Source organism: Nannobrachium achirus (genome assembly GCF_963921795.1).
Source record: "Nannobrachium achirus genome assembly, chromosome: 1".
Lineage (NCBI taxonomy): Eukaryota > Metazoa > Chordata > Actinopteri > Myctophiformes > Myctophidae > Nannobrachium > Nannobrachium achirus.
The window spans coordinates 33,948,551-33,969,777 of NC_137810.1; the positions used below are offsets into that span (position 1 = coordinate 33,948,551).

The 21,227-nt window shown below is 43.0% G+C and overlaps 1 protein-coding gene across 1 annotated transcript; it reads right to left on the bottom strand.

Annotated features, from left to right (window-relative positions):
• Positions 1-1,490: 1,490 nt before the first annotated feature.
• On the bottom strand, positions 1,491-18,739 carry podn (podocan; the record flags this gene model as incomplete). Its single annotated transcript, XM_080721993.1, has 11 exons — positions 1,491-2,715; positions 9,673-9,821; positions 10,596-10,847; positions 11,520-11,711; positions 12,427-12,640; positions 13,258-13,373; positions 14,309-14,465; positions 15,082-15,191; positions 17,198-17,262; positions 17,831-17,924; positions 18,464-18,739. The coding sequence occupies 11 exons, from the start codon at positions 18,737-18,739 to the stop codon at positions 2,565-2,567; spliced, it is 1,776 nt and encodes a 591-aa protein (XP_080578119.1). The 3' UTR covers positions 1,491-2,564.
• Between the last annotated feature and the right edge of the window lie 2,488 nt (positions 18,740-21,227).

The following is a 21,227-nucleotide window of genomic DNA, read 5'->3' on the forward strand; positions in this document are numbered from 1 at the left end:
AGCAACTGCATAGCCTATTTCTTACCTAAAATGTATAGACCGTTGTTGCCAGAGATGAGCACCAAAAGTGTCTGCACTTCTCCCTGCCTGTGACAGAGCCCTTTATTGGAGAGTCACGCCAACTCCGTTAACTTCATGGGGCCAGGTCTTCCACATACTGTACACATCTATTGGCGAATAGTGACAAAGCGAGCGCGAACCGGAAGTTTACATAATGCATTGGAGTCTATGAGAGAAAAGTGACATTTCAAGTTACATGAACCAGGTGACTGGTGCTGTTTCTGACCCCGCATTGGCAGAACTCTCTAATACAAGGCTCTGGCCTGTTAGCTCTACTACCGGACAAGCTTTGAGCTGCTCGGAGCACTGGCATTCTCGCTGGACCACAACTTACCCTACGTTTTAACAGCGGGCAACAGCCGCTGGGCGATAAAAATCTCCTAATGGGCGTTGTTCCTGTTGTCATTATCGTACGTCCTCCAATGGATAAACAAAGCAACACATGAATTTGATTGCCTATTGACGGACGATGTCGTCGACGACGTTCCACCGCCCACTTTTGTCAAGGGTCGAGGGTGTCGCCCATTTGGCAGAAAAATGCAGTAGTAGAAATGGCTCCCGCTGCTGGAATTCAGGGTTACATGTCAGCACATATTGCCATTCCGACCACCTAAACCTAACCTTAACCCTAACCTTAACCTCAGTAAAACTAACGCTGGTGAATGCACCATGTCACTGCTTCCGTAGTCAGTAGGCCGCCCTAACTGTTAACAAATGAACCAGAGAATGGATGGCTGGATTCTCATGAATCTTTAATGATCACTGGGTTGCCCCAAATAGACGATTACGTTTTGGGCCGAACTTTGAATTATATATCACTACTGTCGGATGGATGTCCAACCGTTCCTTTTTATTATCTTTTTCACAACATTTGTGTTACACATTCTTGTATGAAAAATGAGGACATTCATTTAAAAACATAAAAAGTTTAAATATAGGGAGATACATGGTTTCTGTGTGACAGCAACAATATACAATAAAAGCGGTGCCAACAGCCTGCACTGATGAAGACTTGATGCTGAAATGTGTGTGTATCCTCATGCGGACAGAAATAATGAAAGATAATAATTTCATGAGGATGGCTGTGTGCATTATGACTAAAAGTACCAGATTCTGGTAATAACAAGTAAACAATTTCAGAGACCATTAGAGGCCTGGTCGATTCCCTCAACCATGTCTAAAAAATGTTGAGGCCAGCCAGCCATTCTCTGCTGCTTTTAAGCACTTAAGCCCTATTTTATATTTTGTTGTCCTGTACATCTTCATTTTCCATCAACCTGGTGTATGGTTGCTCACTGAGCACATCCACACATACACTATTTGATTTCCATACAGATATCAAGAAATGTCTTTCTTTTTTAAATAATTTATTGCTGTGTTTCCCGCCATGTAAAGGTGACATTATAATAATACTGCATGTAAAAGTGACATTGCATTCAATATAGTGAATATAAAGCAAAAGCATTTTAGATGTCGTATAAAAATATTTGCAATCTTTATCTTATAAAACAGGACAGGACAGTGAGGCAGTAGCAGCATTGATTAAGCTCCAAGTTTTTGTACTCATTTTGAAACATTTCATTCACAAATGCATGGTATAATAAAATGACAATACAACACTGTCATGTGCAGTTCTCAAAATGAAAGGCAAATATAGTCAGGGGATATTAATAAAATCTGGGAATAAATTCCTTACCAAGAAATGTCTTCACCAATGTGTTTGTAAAGGTGTCTACTCTGTCAAAACTTCCCCAAAGGATATTGAATTTCAAACTTTGTAAGATGTGTTACTAGACATCTTTATAAACACATTGGTGAAGACATTTCTTGGTAAGGGATTTATTCCCAGATTCAACATTGTTCTGATAATATTCCCTGATTAATAACACAGAGCAGAGCACAGAAAGACACACCATATATATGATCAACATAAAACTAGTCTTTACCCTTTTGTCTCTGTCAATTTCAAAATGTGAAAAATATTAATTGAGAAAATTCAATTAGTTGTTTGTGTGGTCAAGGGGAAAAACATACTAAAGCTAATACATTACAAGATAACAAAAAAAATGCCAAAGGTCATATAGAAAGCTATGCCTTGTAGACTCAACCCACCCCGCACGAAAAGAGAAACATAGAATTTCCTCTGGTATCCTGCACCAGAAATATGTGAATCCGCCATTCCTTACAACAATACACCTGGGAAAGATGGAACCTTTCAATCATCTCTTCATATGTTCATCTCCATTTTTAACCACATGAACCCCAGCGTCCCTATTCCGGGCAGTTACAGGGCAAAATAGGCAAACGTTCTGCGAAAATAGGCAAACATTGCTATTTGATGTACAACGAATTATATAGGGTTAAAGTAGTTAAATCTCTCTCTCTCTCTCTCTCTCTCTCTCTCTCTCTCTCTCTCTCTCTCTCTCTCTCTCTCTCTCTCTCTCTCTCTCCCCCTCTCTTCAACTATGCAGTCCTGTGACAATTTCCTTTGAGCATTTGTTGATTCATGTGTCCTCCTCCTCCTCCTCCATCTCCTCCATTTCATGGCGTTTGAAAGCTAGGTCCTCACTGCCGGGGCCCACGTCAATGACCTGGAGGCTGGGCAAATGGGCAAAAGAGCTCTCCTTCACCGAGTCCACCGACAGTCGGTTAGAGCTGGAATAGAAAATGCCACGTCTTTTATTAAATGAAAAAACGTTGAAATGGAAAAGGGAGCAAAGGGAGTGAAGGTTAATTCAGGCACAGAGCAGGAGCATACGTACATACAAACAACTACACACAACTAGGTCATATTAAAGCAAAGAATGAAGACCGCTTCCAACAATCATCTCCCTCAAGGGGGGAAAGAGGACATTCACACCCCAAGGAAGACCCTGTGTAGTTTTGTAAGGCTTCAAAACACAAATGTACAAATGGACCCTTACAGATCCATTTGTTTACATTGAGTACACTCTTAGTTCAGAACAAGCCTCCACATCAACCTACACCTGTCTATCAGTCAAATCCAGTGTTAGTTTGGGCATTTTGTCTGAGAGTGTATAAATGTAACCAAATGGACCCTTACAGATCAATCTTTTTTACGTTTGGTACACTCTTATTTCAGGATTTCTCTGAATTCCATCTTTCAAATCCAAGAGCATAAGGCTGGAAGAACACCACTTACATGGAGGAGACCGCAAAGACAGTGGGTTGATGTTTATAAATCTTGTGCACGTGTGTGTGTGTGTGTGTGTGTGTGTGTGTGTGTGTGTGTGTGTGTGTGTGTGTGTGTGTGTGTGTGTGTGTGTCTATTTTTCACTTTAAAATAGAAGCAAACAAACAACTACACACAACTAGGTCATATTAAATTAACTCATTTTGTGCTCCTGAAATTAACGGATTAAAATGTCCAGCGTGCCTCTCGCTTTCTCGGCCAGTCTCTTATTTTGAAGGCCAGAAGTCGATTGCGTAAACACTTCCGGTTTGACGTCATCACGTCATTCACCGGAATCGCTCGTCGTCAACATGCCGTTGTGTAATGGCGGATTGTTGCTTTTCAACATGTGTTTTATTAGCGAGAATCTACTGCCATCCTCCCCTTTGAAAGTGTTGTTTGGAGATAATGGACATTAAAGATGAGATTCCCCGTCTGCCTCAATGTTATGGGATTACTATTTTGTGCACGTGGATCCGTGATGATGATGAATCGGCGAGGGCGATTGTGCCAGGACCTTCCGCGCAGCTACAGGGTAGGAGAACCGCCGTTACAGTAATAGAGTACTTTTCACGAGTATACTCGGGATCGGCACCATATGATACTCGAGTATTTTTCACGAGTATTCTCGGGATTGGCTACAAATGAGTTAAGAAGCAAAAAATGAAGACCACTTTCAACAATCATCTCCCTCAAGGGGAGAAAGAGCACATTCACACCCCAAGGAAGATCCTGTGTAGTTTTGTAGGGCTTCAAAACAAGCCTCCACATCAACCTACAACTGTCTATCAGTCAAATCCAGTGTTAGTTTGGGCATTTTGTCTGAGAGTGTATAAATGTAACCAAATGGACCCTTACAGATCAATCTTTTTTACGTTTGGTACACTCTTATTTCAGGATTTCTCTGAATTCCATCTTTCAAATCCACGAGCATAAGGCTGGAAGTGAACACCATCACTTACATGGAGGAGATCCCAAAGACAGCGGGTGGTGTGCAACTGTGCATAAATCTGATGCGTGTGTGTGTGGGGGGGAGGTCCGACCCATCTGTTCGTAGTCATCTCAGTGTCACACTGACATGAGATATAGTCATAGGTATTTGTTTGTTGCGTATCCATCTCAGATGAAAGGGCCCGTAATGATGAAAATCTGCCACCAGAGGCCTTTTTTTCCTTTTTTTCTTTTAATCAACTGAAGCTTGCGCAAGCGTACAGTATGCTGGCCATGTGCACAACACGAACAATGCTAATACGCATGTGCACGTGCAGACACACACACCCACATACATGCATCATGTGCACGCACATTCACAAATCCCCCTATCCCCTACTCCTATAGTCCTCCTGATGCAAGCATTCCAGAAGCCATACATTGGCTCAGGCCAAAGGCTTCCAGCTGTGGGTGGAGCAAAAAAAAAAGAAAAACATTTCCTAACTGATGCGTTAGCAGCTGCTCGGGACAGCATGAAGTGCACAACAGCCTGGGAGGGGCCATGGCTCGTCAAAACAGGCCATGAAGCGGCTGTGATGGGGCCTTAATGATAAACCAAACGTATATAATGCCAAAAAGGTCTTTATTGTAGAAGGTAGCAATTAAGTGTAACTGTAGTGCTTCAGAGTTATGCTTAATGTATATGTTGTGCCACAGTGTCACGTGCCAACAATAGCAGATCTACAAGCTCACAAGGTGCCACAATTCGGCAGGTTTGTGAGTTTGTGGCGTGTATTTGTGCTGCGCAACATTGGTGAGACATTAGGTGTAAATCATACAGCGTCAGCGCAGTGGGGAAATTGTTGGAGAATGTGTTAAAGGATTCTGGACACACCAATGAAAATCTAACACATGCATTATTAATTTGTTTGGTGCAGCTGTGTTGCTTACTAGTCTGCCATGTTTTAATGTGCTGTAGTTTTTCAAGTGAAATTACTACAAACTAGAAGAAGTGCTCTTCCAAGCACAGGTCTCCACCAGCCACGCGTCCTGGTGGTGCTATAATAGGCCAATGTCAAAAGGGTGGCATGTGTTCTTCACCAATCTTAGACCTTTCATGGCGCCACCATGAGGGTGATTTGAACATTTTGTAGTGTAATTTCTTATTTCATTACAATTGCACGCTGTGTTTGATTTGAGGCATTTTGTTCTAAACGGATCAATCCTGCAAAGTTTGGAGGCCAATCTTAGCCAATCAGGATTGAATATTTAATACGGGACAGATCCGTCTTGATCATATGACTGTAGAGATACTGTGTACTGATTTGTGTTAATTTTGGGTAAAATCTGAAGGAGTAATATCCAAAAATGTGTCTTACATAAGTCGGCCTCCTGGTGGCGCTATAAAACGCTGATGTGAAAAATACAAGGAAAGGGTTTTTCCTTGGCCTATAGGGAGTGCGCTTACAAAGTTTGAAACTGATCGGTGGAGTTATAGGTAAAACCACGAATAGTTATAGCGCCACCATGAGGCTGATTTCAAAAGTTTGAAGTGGCATTTCTTCCTCGGCCTAGTGGGAACGTGTGTGCGCGATTTCATGTTAATTGCACTCTGCATTTGTGAGTTGAGGCATTTTGTCCAAAATGGACCAATCTTACAAACTTTGAAAGCCAATATCAGCCAATCAGGATGGAATATGGACAATCAGACAGATCCGTGTCGATCACATGACTGTAGAGACACTGTCTACCGATTTGCGTGATTTTTGGACAAAATCTGTAGGAGTAGTGTACAGAAATGTGTTTTGCAAACATTGGCCTCATGGTGGCGCTAGAACAGAGCCATTTGAAAAATGTGGGGTAGAGGTTGTGAATTGGCATCCAGGGAGTGCGCTTACAAAGTTTGAAACTGATCGGTGGAGTTATAGGTAAAACCACGAATCGGCCTGTTATAGCGCCACCATGAGACTGATTTCAAAAATTTGAAGTGGCATTTCTTCCTCGGCCTAGTGGGAACGTGTGTGCACGATTTCATGTTAATTGCACTCTGCATTTGTGATTTGAGGCATTTTGTCCAAAATGGACCAATCTTACAAACTTTGAAAGCCAATATCAGCCAATCAGGATGGAATATGGACAATCAGACAGATCCGTGTCGATCACATGACATGACTGTCAACCGATTTGCATGATTTTTGGTCAAACTCTGTAGGAGTAGTGTACAGAAATGTGTTTTGCAAACATCGGCCTCATGGTGGCGCTAGAACAGGGCCATTTGAAAAATGTGGGGCAGAGGTTCTGAAGTGGCATCCAGGGAATGTGTGTGCTCATTTTGGCAGCGACCGGGCCAACGGCGCCGGAGATTAGCTGTACACAAACTCGGAGGACGCACGGACGCACGGATGGACGCACGGACTGACGAACGGACGGACAGGGGCGAAAACATACTCTCCCCCTGCCTTCGGCTGGTGGAGACAATAACACTCACAGGATGTTACAGAGTATTCATTATCGCTGCATTAAGATGAGTTCATGACAGTCCAAGACACTGACAGAGACCAAAACCTAGCTAGCCCTTAGTCTAGGTGGGCTGTTCAGAAAGACGTTTTAAAATGGTCCATCATTTTGGACTCAACTGTATTTATTTATTTTCTATTTTAAATCCATAGGTGTAAGATTACCCGACCACAGCCGAGCACTTTAATCCAAGCAATCAAAAGAAAATCACCAATTTCCTCCAGAGCATTCCTCTGCCCCACTTACATAATCACCTCCTCAGCATGGATCAAAATCCAAATGGAAAAGAAACATGAGAACTGACGGAGTCATCGACCAAAGACCTGAAAAAACCTGAGGACTCTGTGAATTCTCAGTATCACTTTTCACAATCTATCCCTTATATGTCACTCAGCTGCCATCAGATAAACCACCTAACCCCAAAACACTGATGGAGGATGAATGGAGTGTTGATGGAAACAACAACCCTAAATAGCATCTTATTTGGAAACGGTTCTGAATTGGCATCCAGGGAGTGCGCTTACAAAGTTTGAAACTGATCGGTGTAGTTATAGGTAAAATCACGAATCGGCCTGTTATAGCGCCACCATGAGGCTGATTGCACTCTGAGGCTAATTGCACTCTGCATTTGTGATTTGAGGCATTTTGTCCAAAATGGACCAATCTTACAAACTTTGAAAGCCAATATCAGCCAATCAGGATGGAATATGGACAATCAGACAGATCTGTGTCGATCACATGACTGTAGAGACACACGATTTGCGTGATTTTTGGTCAAAATCTGTAGGAGTAGTGTACAGAAATGTGTTTTGCAAACATCGGCCTCAAGGTGGCGCTAGAACAGGGCCATTTGAAAAATGTGGGGCAGACTGCAGAGGTTCTGAATTGGCATCCAGGGAGTGTGTGTGCTCATTTTGGCAGCGACCGGGCCAACGGCGCAGGAGATTAGCTGTACACAAACTCGGAGGACGGACGGACGCACGGACGGACGGACAGGGGCGAAAACATACTCTCCTGAGACAATTACGAAGTGCTGCCTGGGTTCTGCTTATAGTGAGGCAGACTGTAGGGAAAAGGGTACTGAGGCATTCTTCAGGTGAAAATGTAATAATTCAATGAGCAAGGCAACAGAGGATGACCGACACGTTTCGAAAGCAAAACAAGTAGAACTTAGTTTTCTGCTATTATTATTATTATTGTCTCCACCAGCCGAAGGCTGAGGGAGAGTATGTTTTCCCCTCCGTCCGTCCGTCCGTGCGTGCGTGCGTGCGTGCGTGCGTGCGTCCGTGCGTCCTCGCAGTTTGTGAGCAGCTAATCTCAGTCACCGTTGGCCCGATCGCTGCCAAACTGAGCACACACACTCCCTGGATGCCAATCTAGAACCTCTGCCCCACATTTTTCAAATCAGCCTCATGGTGGCGCTATAACAGGCCGATTTGTGTGGCCTGGTTGTTACCAGCGAATCTCCGGCGCCGTTGGCCCGATCGCTGCCAAACTGAGCACACACACTCCCTGGATGCTAATTCAGAACCTCTGCCCCACATTTTTAAATCAGCCTCATGGTGGCGCTATAACAGGCCGATTTGTGTGGCCTGGTGGAGACCTGTGCTCGGAAGAGCACTGCTTCTAGTTTTCACATGTCATCTCTTTTTTTTTTTGTCATCTCCATTCTCATTCTAGTCACGTTTCCTTCCAGCATGTGTTTATGAATAGAGAATGTACAGTGCAGGTGGCGTAGTGGTAAAGTGCCAATTTACAATTGTAAAATGACTTGAAGTCGGGGGCCACAAGACACAACAGAGAACATGAGTTTTGAGTGCTGTTCATCCATTACAAGCCATCTCCCTCAATTTGTAGCTTCCTATTTCTGAGTTTGGAGTGGACTCCAATGGCTCCATTAGTCACAGGACACACTGAAATACCAATTTACCTATTTTCTCAAATCCAAAATCAAAGCCTGTGCAGTATAAAGGTCTGGCACACAGGCCGCCAGTTGAATAGCACTGTTCTATACGAACACAATTGGTCCGTGTTTGGGGGAAGGAAGCCAGGCGGGGAGGGTGGAAATTGTCATTGCACTATTCCTACAGGCTGGGGTGGCACTTGACAGCATGGAGTGTTGGGCGGCTAGAGTAGGATGAAGGCTCTACAGCAGATAGGTACCCTGTCTCAAAAGACAAGGGACATCATGCATTATGTGTGTGTGAGTCACAAGTTCACATGCCGTGTTTCATTGTTTTAATTCTGAAGCCTCTCTGCAGAAAGCTCTGCACAGCATGGTGTTCTGGACACCTGAAGCATTGTATAGTATTGTGAGATAACCTCACTTTAACCACAGCCTCGCTATTCTAGTGTGTACTGTATGTGAATGATGAGCATCCAGTGTGTGGATATGCGTTTCCTTTAACCACTATAGACTTGAACCCCGGCAGCATGCCTATTTTGGAGGGAACATTCGCCCAAAATAACAAATCTACAAGCCCACAACACCCGACCTATTGTGAGTTTGCACAAACAAGCAACCAGGTCTTTGAAAATAAGCGAATAGGATACGCCAATCAAACTTTATTGTCTAATTTTGTTTTAGAGCTGTGATTCTCCAACATTTTCATATGTCAAGGACTCCTACATTAATGTATTTGACCATGGACCAAGAAAGCATTTTGTGCCAGTGACTCCCATATAAGATTTGTGTTTTTACATGTTTAAAAAACATTCCAGATTTTTAAAATTTCTTTCGATATTATTTGAAAATAGCGATCTACAAGCTCACATCGCGACACGTTGTGAGCTTGTAGATCAGCTATTTTCAAATAGAGGATGTTTATAAGGTTGAAGTGATTCAACCCCCCCCCCCCCAAAAAAAAGACCCACAACCCACAACATTTGCAAGCGGCATTACAGAAAAACAAGCACATGCAGTCACTTATAAAAATAAGCGGACATGGCAACACTGGCCTGTTCATCCTTACCGAAGGAAGATGCCTTTGATGTTAGGAGTGCCTTCAAAAGCCGAGGCGGGCACCGTGGTGATGCGGTTGCGCTGCAGGTAGAGGTACTCCAGGGATTCAGGCAGGTCCGATGGAATATGGGACAGAAGATTACCAGACAGGTCCAGCGTCTGTACAAAACACACTTTCTTTAAATCTTCTGCATTTATACATTATTATAGTCATGTGATCATCTGTCCGATCTTTCATTTTCCATTCCAGATTGGCTAAGATTGGCATCTAAAGTTTGCGGCAGTGGCTAATTAAAAAAAAAAGCCTCAAATCATGAATGCAGCGTTTCATTGGCGTAAAACTTTGCGCGCACATTCCCACTAGGTTGAAGAAGAAATGCCACCCTTTTCACAATGGCCTGCTATAGCGCGGATTTGTGCAAAATCATTGATGAATTTGTCCAAAAGCATGTAAATCAGACTCCAAACAGGCTTGTTAATATGCATTAAACAACTTCTATGGAGGTAATAGCAAAAGGGGAAAAACTGTCATCATCCTCTCCTCTTGGTTACATCCATCAAGCTTCTGATAAATAATAAAGCATTGTGCGCTAATGAGCACTTACCACTTTTACATTTTTTTCAATAGATAGATAGCCGATGACATCAGAATAATGATATATACCATCGACAGAATAGACATAGAAAGAATTCAGTTCCCAGTGGATTACACAAGGCCGCTAAACTGCTCCACAAGGCGCAAGCTGGTATAAAAGGGCCGTGTCATTTTCTTGTTTACAGTTTAAAGCTGTTATATTGTTAATGTTGTGTGGTTGTGTCTGCGGATTATTATGCCCAAATATGGACATCTCCAACGCCATCCCGGATTCCAAATATGGACATCTCCAACGCCATCCCGGATTCCAAATATGGACCCCCCCCACACACACTCACTTTCAGCGCGTTGAGTTCCATCCAGGCTCCCTGGTAGACGGAGTTGACCTTCATCAGGTTGTTGCTCAGGTTGATCTCGCGCAGCTTGTGCATGCCGGTCAGCGCCCCGTCCGGTATGGTTATCAGCTGGTTGTCCTTGACCTTCAGCTCCTGCAGGCTGCGGGGCAGGCCCAGGGGCAGCGAGTGGAGCATGTTGCCCGAGAGGTCCAGGGTCTCCAGCACACGCAGCTTCCTGAACGCCTCACGGTGCACCTTGGGCAGTGTTGTAAAGTAACTGAGTACATTTACTTAAAGGGGTACTGTCCCCTAAAGGGGTTGAGGGGCAGATTACACTGTGACATGAGCTTCTCTGAAAACGGTCTGAAACAGACTGAAGCTCATGTCAAAGTGTAATCTGCCCCTCGCCCCCCAACAACAGCTGACCAGTACAGTAAGTAGTCATACAGTCAGGCTATACAGACAATTAATTTGATTGGCTTATAATTGTGCATCCCCACAATGACGTCATGAAAATATTAACTTGTTTTTTAAGATGATTCTTAAAGTGACAGACAGTAACCCTTTAAGTGACAGGCCCCCTTTAAGTACTGTACTTGAGTATACAATTTTGAGGTGTTTGTACTTTACTTGAGTATTTCCAGATTTCAGTGCTTTTACTTCTACTCCACTACATCTCGGATCCAAATATTGCACTTTTACTCCACTACAATTATTTGAAAGTTTTAGTTACTAGTCACTTTGCATGTATAAATTCTAATATTATTATAAAACATACATTAACCACTATTTTATACCTATAGGCTATGGGCGCAACTTGTTGTGAGCTTGTAGATCTAGACTTCTACTTGTCACAGAGTACTTCTACATTGCAGTACTGATACTTTTACTTAAGTAAAACATGTGAGTACTTTTTCCACCACTGACCTTGGGGCTGGTCAGCCGGTTGTAGCTGAGGTTGAGCTCTGTCAGCGTGTACAGCATGACCAGGTCGTTGCGTCCAATCTCGTTGATGGTGTTGTGCAGCATCATGAGGGTCTTGGCGCGGCGCGGCAGGCCCCTAGGGACGCGCTCCAGCTGGTTGTTGTACATGTGGAGCGTGTGCAACTTCTTCAAGCCCTGGAGGCATCATGGCAAATTATTCATGAGGGACAGTGTACTGTACAGTACAAATGATACTAAATAGATGAAAGTAATGCAAAGCAATAGCGCAATGTGTAGAGGGGTCTTCCTTTGACCTGGGGGTATTTGCCTCTGGATGAGTCTCTGATCAAAGGGTAGCAGATGTTTGGTTTCTCATGCGGGAAATCCAGGCTAAAATCCAGGCAGGTACGCCTCAATTTGAAATATGTTGATAAAAGAAATTGAGTGGAGGCCAATTCTTTTTCCTGTAAGCTGCATGTTATTGTGACCGTAGGTTGCAGTTAACTATGAGAAAAATCTGTATCTGAGTCAGTGAGTAAGTAAGTAAGGCTTCAATGTCTATAGCTGCTGACCTGTTTGTTGACATTGTGACATCACGTGTTGTGACATCACCTCATCAAAGATCAAACCCTGGATATCCATACATGGAGACGACTGGATCATCACCTAGATCTCCATATATGGAGCTGACCTCTACATCTGATTCCCAGATGATGCCCTGTTAGGGCAACCACACTAATAGAATCCCTTTTATGCCCATCAATATTAAGCCCATATCTGGGAATGCCCATATATGGACATACTATATTGTGTCCAACCGCAACTCGAATCACAACTTTTTGCTCATGTCCCAGGAAATTCTACCCAGCATGTGCAGTACCATCTAAAGCTGCGGTGCTGTAATCAGTACCTGGAAGGCAGCGGGGTGGATGGAACGTGAGCGGAGCTTGTTGTTATGTAGAAGCAAATACTCCAGGTTTTTCACAGAGGTGAGTGCATCTCCAGGGATGCTGCGGATGGAGTTCTTTTCCAGGTGCAGCAGCACCAGGCTGCGAGGCAGACCCTTGGGGACTACACTCAGGTTGTTGTTCGACAGGTCCAGACACTCCAAGCTGCTCAGTTGGCTATAGGGCAGAGAGGCGAGATGTTAATGTTATTCTCTCTTCCAATGTTCTCTCTATAAACTGCAAATAGCACACACAACATTAGTGGTGTGGAGTTTGTCAGTACTACTTCTTCTTTCTCCACAATGTTATATAAGACGATGAACAACATTCTCAGTTTTCAACGAGAGTCAGTGGTAGTTTTTGTATACCTTTTATTTATGTATTTCATTTAAGCATGTACCATGTTCAACACTGGAATTGTAACACTATAAAATGTAAGATGAAATGGGTTCTCTCTGGATTAAATTGGTGACCCAACCACCTTACTAATTAAAGACTGGAGAGCTGGAGAGACAGGGAGACTCCAGTTACTGAACACATACTCTATAGAAAGGATTACTACCAGAGTACAAATAGAGCTTTAACTTTTTAACCACAAACTTTTTGTTTTAACCAAAACAAATTAATTATCGTAGTTGACTTTCAAATTAAACATTCTGAGTGAAGACATTTATTAGTAGGAATAAACAAAGGAATAAACAAATAGACAATGGTGATAACAAAAAACAAAAGTATGTATAAAGTGATGTAGCAGTAGACAGTGTTTTAGTAAAAGTATGGTTAGGTGTCCCCACCTGAAGGTCTCGTTGTCCATGCCCTCATTGCTCAGTAGGTTGTTCTGTAAGTACAGCTCTCTGAGGTTTGACAAGCCGTCAAAAGCCCCCTGCGGAATCTTCTCAAGCTTGTTGCTCTGCAGATTGGCATGAACAATAATTAGGGCCGGCTGTCACGATCATGAAATTGGTTGTCATACAAATAATTGCGATTAACGATTTAATGGTGTTTTTCCATTGAAAAATACAAATGACATTTCTACACAAAGAAATGACTGACAGTGACTGAAACCAATAATCAATATAAATGATCTACTATGGCCAAAATAGGCCATATTTAATCATTTGATACAAGCTCACGTTTTCAACAGGGAAACGATTATGATGATTATGTAAAATAATTGCGATTATCGATTATGCGACTAGGCAATTACGGTATGTAATAATTGGGACAGGCCTTTGGGAAAATAATTATAATTTGTCATCAACAGCGTTTTGTTCTGAGCTACCAGAGCAATTATACAGCGAGTTATGCCAAGTATGTTCTCCACCATATGATGGTGTCCCACAGCCAAATGAGCCAATCTACAAACACGTAGCTTGTAGATTGGCTATTTTTGGCACACCATCGTGAAAAATTTGTGCAAGGTTTTTTGAAAAACCTATGTTTCTATGTCAGTGGTGCTCAAACTTTTTCATGTGAAGGACCCCCAAAATGATATGTATTTGGCCAGAGACCCCATCTCAAAATATTTAGTTCCAGGGACCCCCCCCCCAGAAGCAACATTTGAGTTACAAATGTTCGCTTAAAAAATACATATATTCAAAGATTTGCACACATTTTCACAACTTTTCAAAAATAGCAAATGTACAAGCTCGCAGCGCGGCACTCGGTGCCGCGCTGTGAGCTTGTATATCTGCTATTTTTCAATAACTAAAGTATAGAATAATTAAGCCCCCCCCCCCCCACACCTTGGGCCCTAGTAACTATTTAACTAAGTCCCACTTTTCCCCCCCTTGTGACGCCCCTGACATCACAGCTGCACAAAATCATTTGCTGTGATGTTGGCACCTTCAGGTGAAGGCGGTGGAGGGTGGAGGGCAGGTTTCTGGGAACGAGACGTAGGAAGTTGCTGGACATGATGAGGATCTCCAGGCTGTTGGAGCCATTGAACATGTGGTCTGGAAGCCCTGTGTCTGTCAGCTTGTTGTTATGGAGATATACGGACCTGGAGTGGACAAGAGTTATGAGACGGATGTAAAGACACACACATCAGGCAAGAATGCATGTATGCACGCTCACAAACACACAGACCGATGCACATGTATTGTACTGGACACACACGCAAGCGCACACACACACACACACACACACACACACACACACACACACACACACACACACACACACACACACACAATAGGGATGGGACGATATGAAAATGTTGCGACGTGCTGTGAGCTTGTAGACTTTGGTAGGGATTAAAAAAAAGACTCTAGTAAATGCGTTATTTCCAGATCCGTTTTACCAATGAGGGTTTAAGTGGCACCGGATATGCAGCTCGGCAAATAAAAGGTGAATTGATCCCAGTGCATGACAGAGGATGATTTCACGATAAACTTGATAAATCTCCACAATACGATTATTGTTATTGAGTGTTTTTATCACGATAAACGATAATAACAATAACGTCCCATCCCTAACACACACGCACATGCACGCGCGCGCGCGCGCACACACACACACACACACACACACACACACACACACACACACACACACACACACACACACACACACACACACACACACACACACACACACACACACACACACACACTTACTTCAGATGTGGTTTCTGGCCAAATGTGTATGGGTAGATCTTGGTAAGTTGATTAGCAGCAAAGTCAGCGCTGACCAGAGAGGGAGGCATGTGTTTGGGTGCTAAAGTGAGCTGCAAGCAGAACAGAAAGCTCACATGACCAAACTTTTCTTCTGTCGGTGGCCACTCCACTGTCTGTGTGTTGGTTTGCCGTTTCACTGGCAGGAATGACAATCGAGAATCAGTGGATGGTTTATTTTGATACAATCCATCCAGCGGTTTCCCAAGCAATGAGTCTGGACCCATTTTTTGGCATCACAGACCCATTTCTATGGGTCACGATGAGTAAATATCCCTATTTTTACGTTTCATACAAATATATATATATATATATATATATATTTTATTATTATTATTTGTTTATTATTATTATATTTTTTTTCTAAAAAAAAACATCTGAAAACATTTTCCAACTGAATTTCAGAAATGATCAGACCCTGGCTATTTTCACTATTACATCAGGCTTCAAAGGGTTAATTAATAATGTATTTCTGTAGGGTCTCAGGGGAATTTCTCTTTCGGGTCTCTCGAAAAATGAAAACAGCAGCGATTCAAATGCTCTAGTTGCATTTGCACTACTTTTGCCAAATGTGGGTTACTCAGCAGGACATATGGCAGGCATACCAGAGTGTTAAAAGGGTAAATGTTTGCACTCTCAGAATTAAATGAACACTCCGCATTTTACTGGGTATGTGTTCTGAAAGTTGGGTTTTGCCAAGCTCATTCCAGTCAGATCTTCCTACAGTAAATGTAAAGCCGTATTGTGCCATTTTACCAAATGGCACAGAGCATACAGTAGCAGAAACTAGCGAGATTACATTTTAGTGTACATACAGTAAAGAGCTCTGTCCTTTATAATGTGGTCCGTGGATTAAAGCAATATGGGGGACTTTGTGGCTTAGCAAGCACTTAGGCACGTGAACCCTAGCGTCCCTATTGTATTGTGGGTATGTCAAAATAGGCAAACGTTCCACTAAAAAAGCAGATCTACAAGCTCACAAAGCATCACAGCATAATGCAATGTGAACTTGTAGATTGGCTATTTTTGGTGAAGAGATTGGAGGGGGAAAAGGAGCAGGCCCAAGAAGCCTGCAGACACCTTTAGGTCCCAAGTCAACAAAGTATAAATAGGGTTCAAGTGGTTACAAAATCCCATATTTATTCAGCCTTGCCTATCAAATCTTTCCATCTATTTCTGCCTCTCCCCTCTCTGTCTGTTTCTCCAAAAAGGTCTGCTCGCCAATACATTTTATCTCATACCAGCTGGTACAGACACACTGTAAGTGATTACAAGCATAAGCTTGGTCACGCTTGGGTGAGAGTAGACAGGATATCGTTGAGTTTACTGTTACTGAGCCCACTGTCAACAGAACAGAACGGAACGGAACGGAACAGAGCAGAACAAGTTTCCAAAACCACTAGCATCTCAACAGTGCCTGGCAGGGGCGTCACAAGGGGGGGGGGGGGGAGTGGGACTGAGTTACTAGGGCCCAAGGTGGAGGGGCCTTAGTAACTTTAGCTATTGAAAAATAGCAGATATACAAGCTCACAGCGCGGCACCGAGTCAAAACCGAGTTAAAGTCGTGAAATGTGTGAAAATCTTTCAATATATGTATTTTTTAAGCAAACATTGTAACAAAAACTTTGCTTCCGGGTGGTCCCTGGAACTAGATATTTTGAGATGGGGGTCCGTGGCCAAATACATATCATTTTGGGGGTCCTTCACATGAAAAGGTTTGAGAACCACTGACATAGTAGTCTCTCAAGAACAGACTAACTGAGCTCCATTTAAGTGAAAAGGACCTTTTCTTTGACGATGGCTGGCCAGATTGCTGACATATAGAAACATAGGTTTTTCAAAAAATCTTAAAAAAAAGAAACTTCTTTTTTTCCTAAAATAGCAGATCTACAAGCTCGCAGCGCGGCACTCGGTGTCGCGCTGCGAGCTTGTATATCTGCTGTTTTTCAATAGTTAAAGCATAAAATAATGATACACAATAATGTGTACCGTTCTAAATGGGTTAAAAGAGTGAGAAGAAAAACAAGTTGAACAGCTGAAGGCTTTCTGTGTGACTCACCTTATTATTTGCCAAGTATAAATAAGTCAGATGCTCCATCACTTCAAAAGCTTCATCTTCCAGGCCTTGAAAGGAGACACAAGGCAAGTTTCTAAAGCACTAAAGGCCTATTAATATACTAAGTATACTTGTCACCAAAAATAGAACCATTTTGTTGTGTTCTTCTGATCAAAGTGAGCAGCACATGTGAAAGTTATTTTTATCATTATATCATAAGCACACGGATCAGACGTGGCACAGATGCCGTATAGAGGGTATGCGTGTGACATCATCATCATATCCGGAAGTTATGCGGGAACGCCTATTGAGTGGCGAAAAACTTCTTTCTGGCCTTGACAGCCCATACATCCAAACAGATTTGCCATTCACTATATGCACAATTGTGCATACCCTCTATTATTTAAGCATTTTGACAGGTCACAACTGTCTGTAAAGTTCTGAACTGATACAGGATCAGCCAAGACTGTCGGAACAGATTTCTGACAGCATTGTCAGTTGCAAATTATACCGCACATACTGTATAAACCATGAAAAAATGTTTACGTTGTCTGCTTTGCTTGCAGGCAAAAGTCACGGCGAGCGACGCAGTCATACGCCAAAGTATAAATGAAGATGTTTTGTCTGGGGGTTTACCTTGTGATGTGAGCCAGTTGTTCTGAAGGTTAAGAGTCTCCAGCAGGTGGAGATGGGCAAGATGCTCCACTGTGACCTCCTCGATTTGGTTGTTCTGCCACACGGAAACAAATCAACTGTCACATGGTGTGTGTGTGTGTGTGTGGGGGGGGGGGGGGGGACTTGACTCACAGACTGAAGCAGGATTTTTACTCGCCCGATGTACTGTACATGATAGATCAGCTACAGTAGATGTGTGAATGCAGTGAATGCAGTTCATACAGGGCGCTTTACAACATGCACTACATTCACCAGCATCAAATCAAACCATGCAAGGCTCCAGCTCATCTGGAGCAGTTAGGGCTTCAGTATCTTGTTCAAGGACACTTCCACACCCAAGGGTTCCAACCCAGGAGGGGACGGGTTCAAAATGTGAACCTTCCAATTCCCATGCGGCCGCTCCACCACATGACGCACCGACGCCCCCGATTAGTGAGTGAGTGAATGAGTGAGTGACCGAGTAAGGGAGTGAGTGAGCTGGCGAGTGAGTGAGTGAGTGAACGAAAGTTCAAACGAGGGAGCAAGTGAGTGAGTGAGTGAGTGAGTGAGTGAGTGAGTGGGTGAGTGGGTGAGTGAGTGAGTGGGTGTGGAGACCTGCAGGGAGAGTTGCCGTGTGTTCTCAGACAGCTCATCGGGGAACTGGGTGAGGTCGACTCCAGCACAGTCCACCGCCCCCTCTCTCGTACAGCTGCACTCTTGAGGACACGTGTAGGGCTTGGCTTTCGGTACTGCTTTAGGTATAACTGTCGCCTCCATCAGCTCTTCCTCCTCCTCTTCCTCTGGCTCGATTGGGGCCTGGCAGCGCACCAACGTCCAGGCCAAGAGCAGCACACTCAGGGTGTGCAGGATGGAATGCCTGGGAAAGGCCATGACCACTATTCAGCTTTCCTGTTGCAATGGCGCTGAGACAGAATTAAAAAACATCAGTTAATGGAAATAATGAACAACATGAAAGTAAAATGCAGCTGTAGTTAAAATTTGAATATTTGTGTAGAATAACACAGTAAGCACTGAGATGAGTTTAGTTAAATTCCATTATATTATAAATTAAAATGTAACAAATGTAAGAGAATTGAACAGAAAAGAATGTATACAATTTTAGTATGTGTTTGTTGCATAATATGCTTTACAGCCTTAAAGAGTGTTTGAACATCAGATGAATACAATATAGGAAATAGTATATATTACCCATTTAGACCGACTTCTAAATCCTGACCTAAGTTTTCTGAAAAACTTCATTCAAAAATGTAAAAGAATTAATGCTCTATATACTGTATATAGCAACAACTACACAAAGAGGCGCTCCCGGCTTGTATGGTAAAACAACAGAATTATAGGTGTTCCAGATGGATTCCCTGTGACAGTAGGTTTTCTGTCTCTTCTCTTGCTACTGTTTGCAGCTTCAGTCCTCTATGGCAGAGCTGTGTTTAATTTATGGCCTGTGAAGTGATTTAGATTTAATTTGGCAACATCTGGATGCAGAGACTTCTGTCTATAGGTTCGTTTGACTATAGGTGTTGTGGTGCTTCTGGCATCACGCGTCATGTCCCTTTTTTGGCCAATTTAACTTGATGATGCATATAGCACGTGATGTACCTAGAATCAGTGGCCTCTTTCGGTTGCTAATAAAACGATGTGATAGGTAAATAATTTCTGCCTGGTCCCATGATAAAGCTTTTTATAAAATATTGTGGTGTTGTTAATCTGTTCAGAAATTATACAATGTGCATTTTTGTGACATGCTACACCCCCTCCCTTCTTTGACCAATCAGCTTGAAACAAACTAAAATGATAAACCTCTTTTAACAAGAGACTCTTCCCTCTTCAAACGCTGTCAAGTTACAGTAATAGTTCTGATTCAATCAAAAGGGCAGAGAGACCAACGCAGGTGGAACATAAAAGATCAATAATCATCTCTACCAGCATTGATGGAAATGTTCCAGACAGGCACTCTGACTCAGCAGTTCTCAAGGCTAACCATTAAAAGCCATCCATCCATCCATCCATCCATCAATCAGAACAGCCCTTCCTGTCCCTGTCACCATAACAACTAGCAGAGTGTCACAGACTCACAAGACAAACAGACACAAACACAAAACGTACCCAACGTATGTGCGCACTGCGCAGAAATAAAGACACACACAGTTATAACAACACACACGCACAGCATGAATAATGCTCTCTCTCACGCACGCACGCACGCATGCACGCGCGCGCACACACACACACACACACACACACACATTTAGATTGTTTGTTTTATAACAGATATACATTTGCAGGAACACAAACATACCCATTAAAAGTGTTGGGCACACATACTGCAGTGCAGACATATTCTATCATCATCATTGATGGAACCTGGGGTTATTGGGTGCTTCAGGTCTTTCAACATGAGACACCCTCACCCAGGAGGAGACCCGACTGAGTCTGATAAGATCCTGTCCAGCGTTCAGATGGCATTCACTATATCCCCATGGATCTCCTCTCCTAATACAGAGTTCAGATGGCATTCACTATATCCCCATGGATCTCCTCTCCTAATACAGAGCTATCTCAAGGCTTTCTCTGCTGCCTCTGTGGTGTGTAGACGGTAATCCTCCTCCCAGGCACAGTGCACACGACATACATACACATTCTGAAGACACAGACTCACAGCCAACACACGTCTGCATGCACACAGACGCACACACTAACATGGATGCACACAACGCACACGTGTAGGCATGCGCGCGTGCACGCACACGCGCGCGCGCACACACACACACACACACACACACACACACACACACACACACACACACACACACACACACAGAGGACAGGCAGACAAAGCCACACGCAAGTGCACATACAAGAGCCTATGCTGTCATCCAGTACGACTATGTGACACCTTTCTATGCACTCATCCAGTATGTGGCACAGTACAGACACCTGCCACTTAGGTGCTGAGGTTACACAGAAACATCTGGCAAATGCAGGCACCAAATTCCAATGGACCTGTAAGCCTTACAGGTCCATACAGTGTAAGGTTCTATTTGTACACTTTCTGAATTACAAATGGTTACTGAGGGTTGTACTGGGTACAACCAAATGATTTAATGAAGCATTTCATTTCAACAACGCACATATCTACAGTGATCAATTTAAGTCATATACTGTATAAGCCCCTCTGTTTATCTCCCAAACAACAGATGCATGCTTATACACAGTCAAATGCTCATGCTCAATATAACTATAATCACTGTTGTGATTTTGTTATTTTATTTTTTAACTGCACTTACCTATCTAAGTTATTTGGCCCAATAGTAAAAAAGCATCCAGCTCAATCCAGCATTATCTAATGCATATACATAAT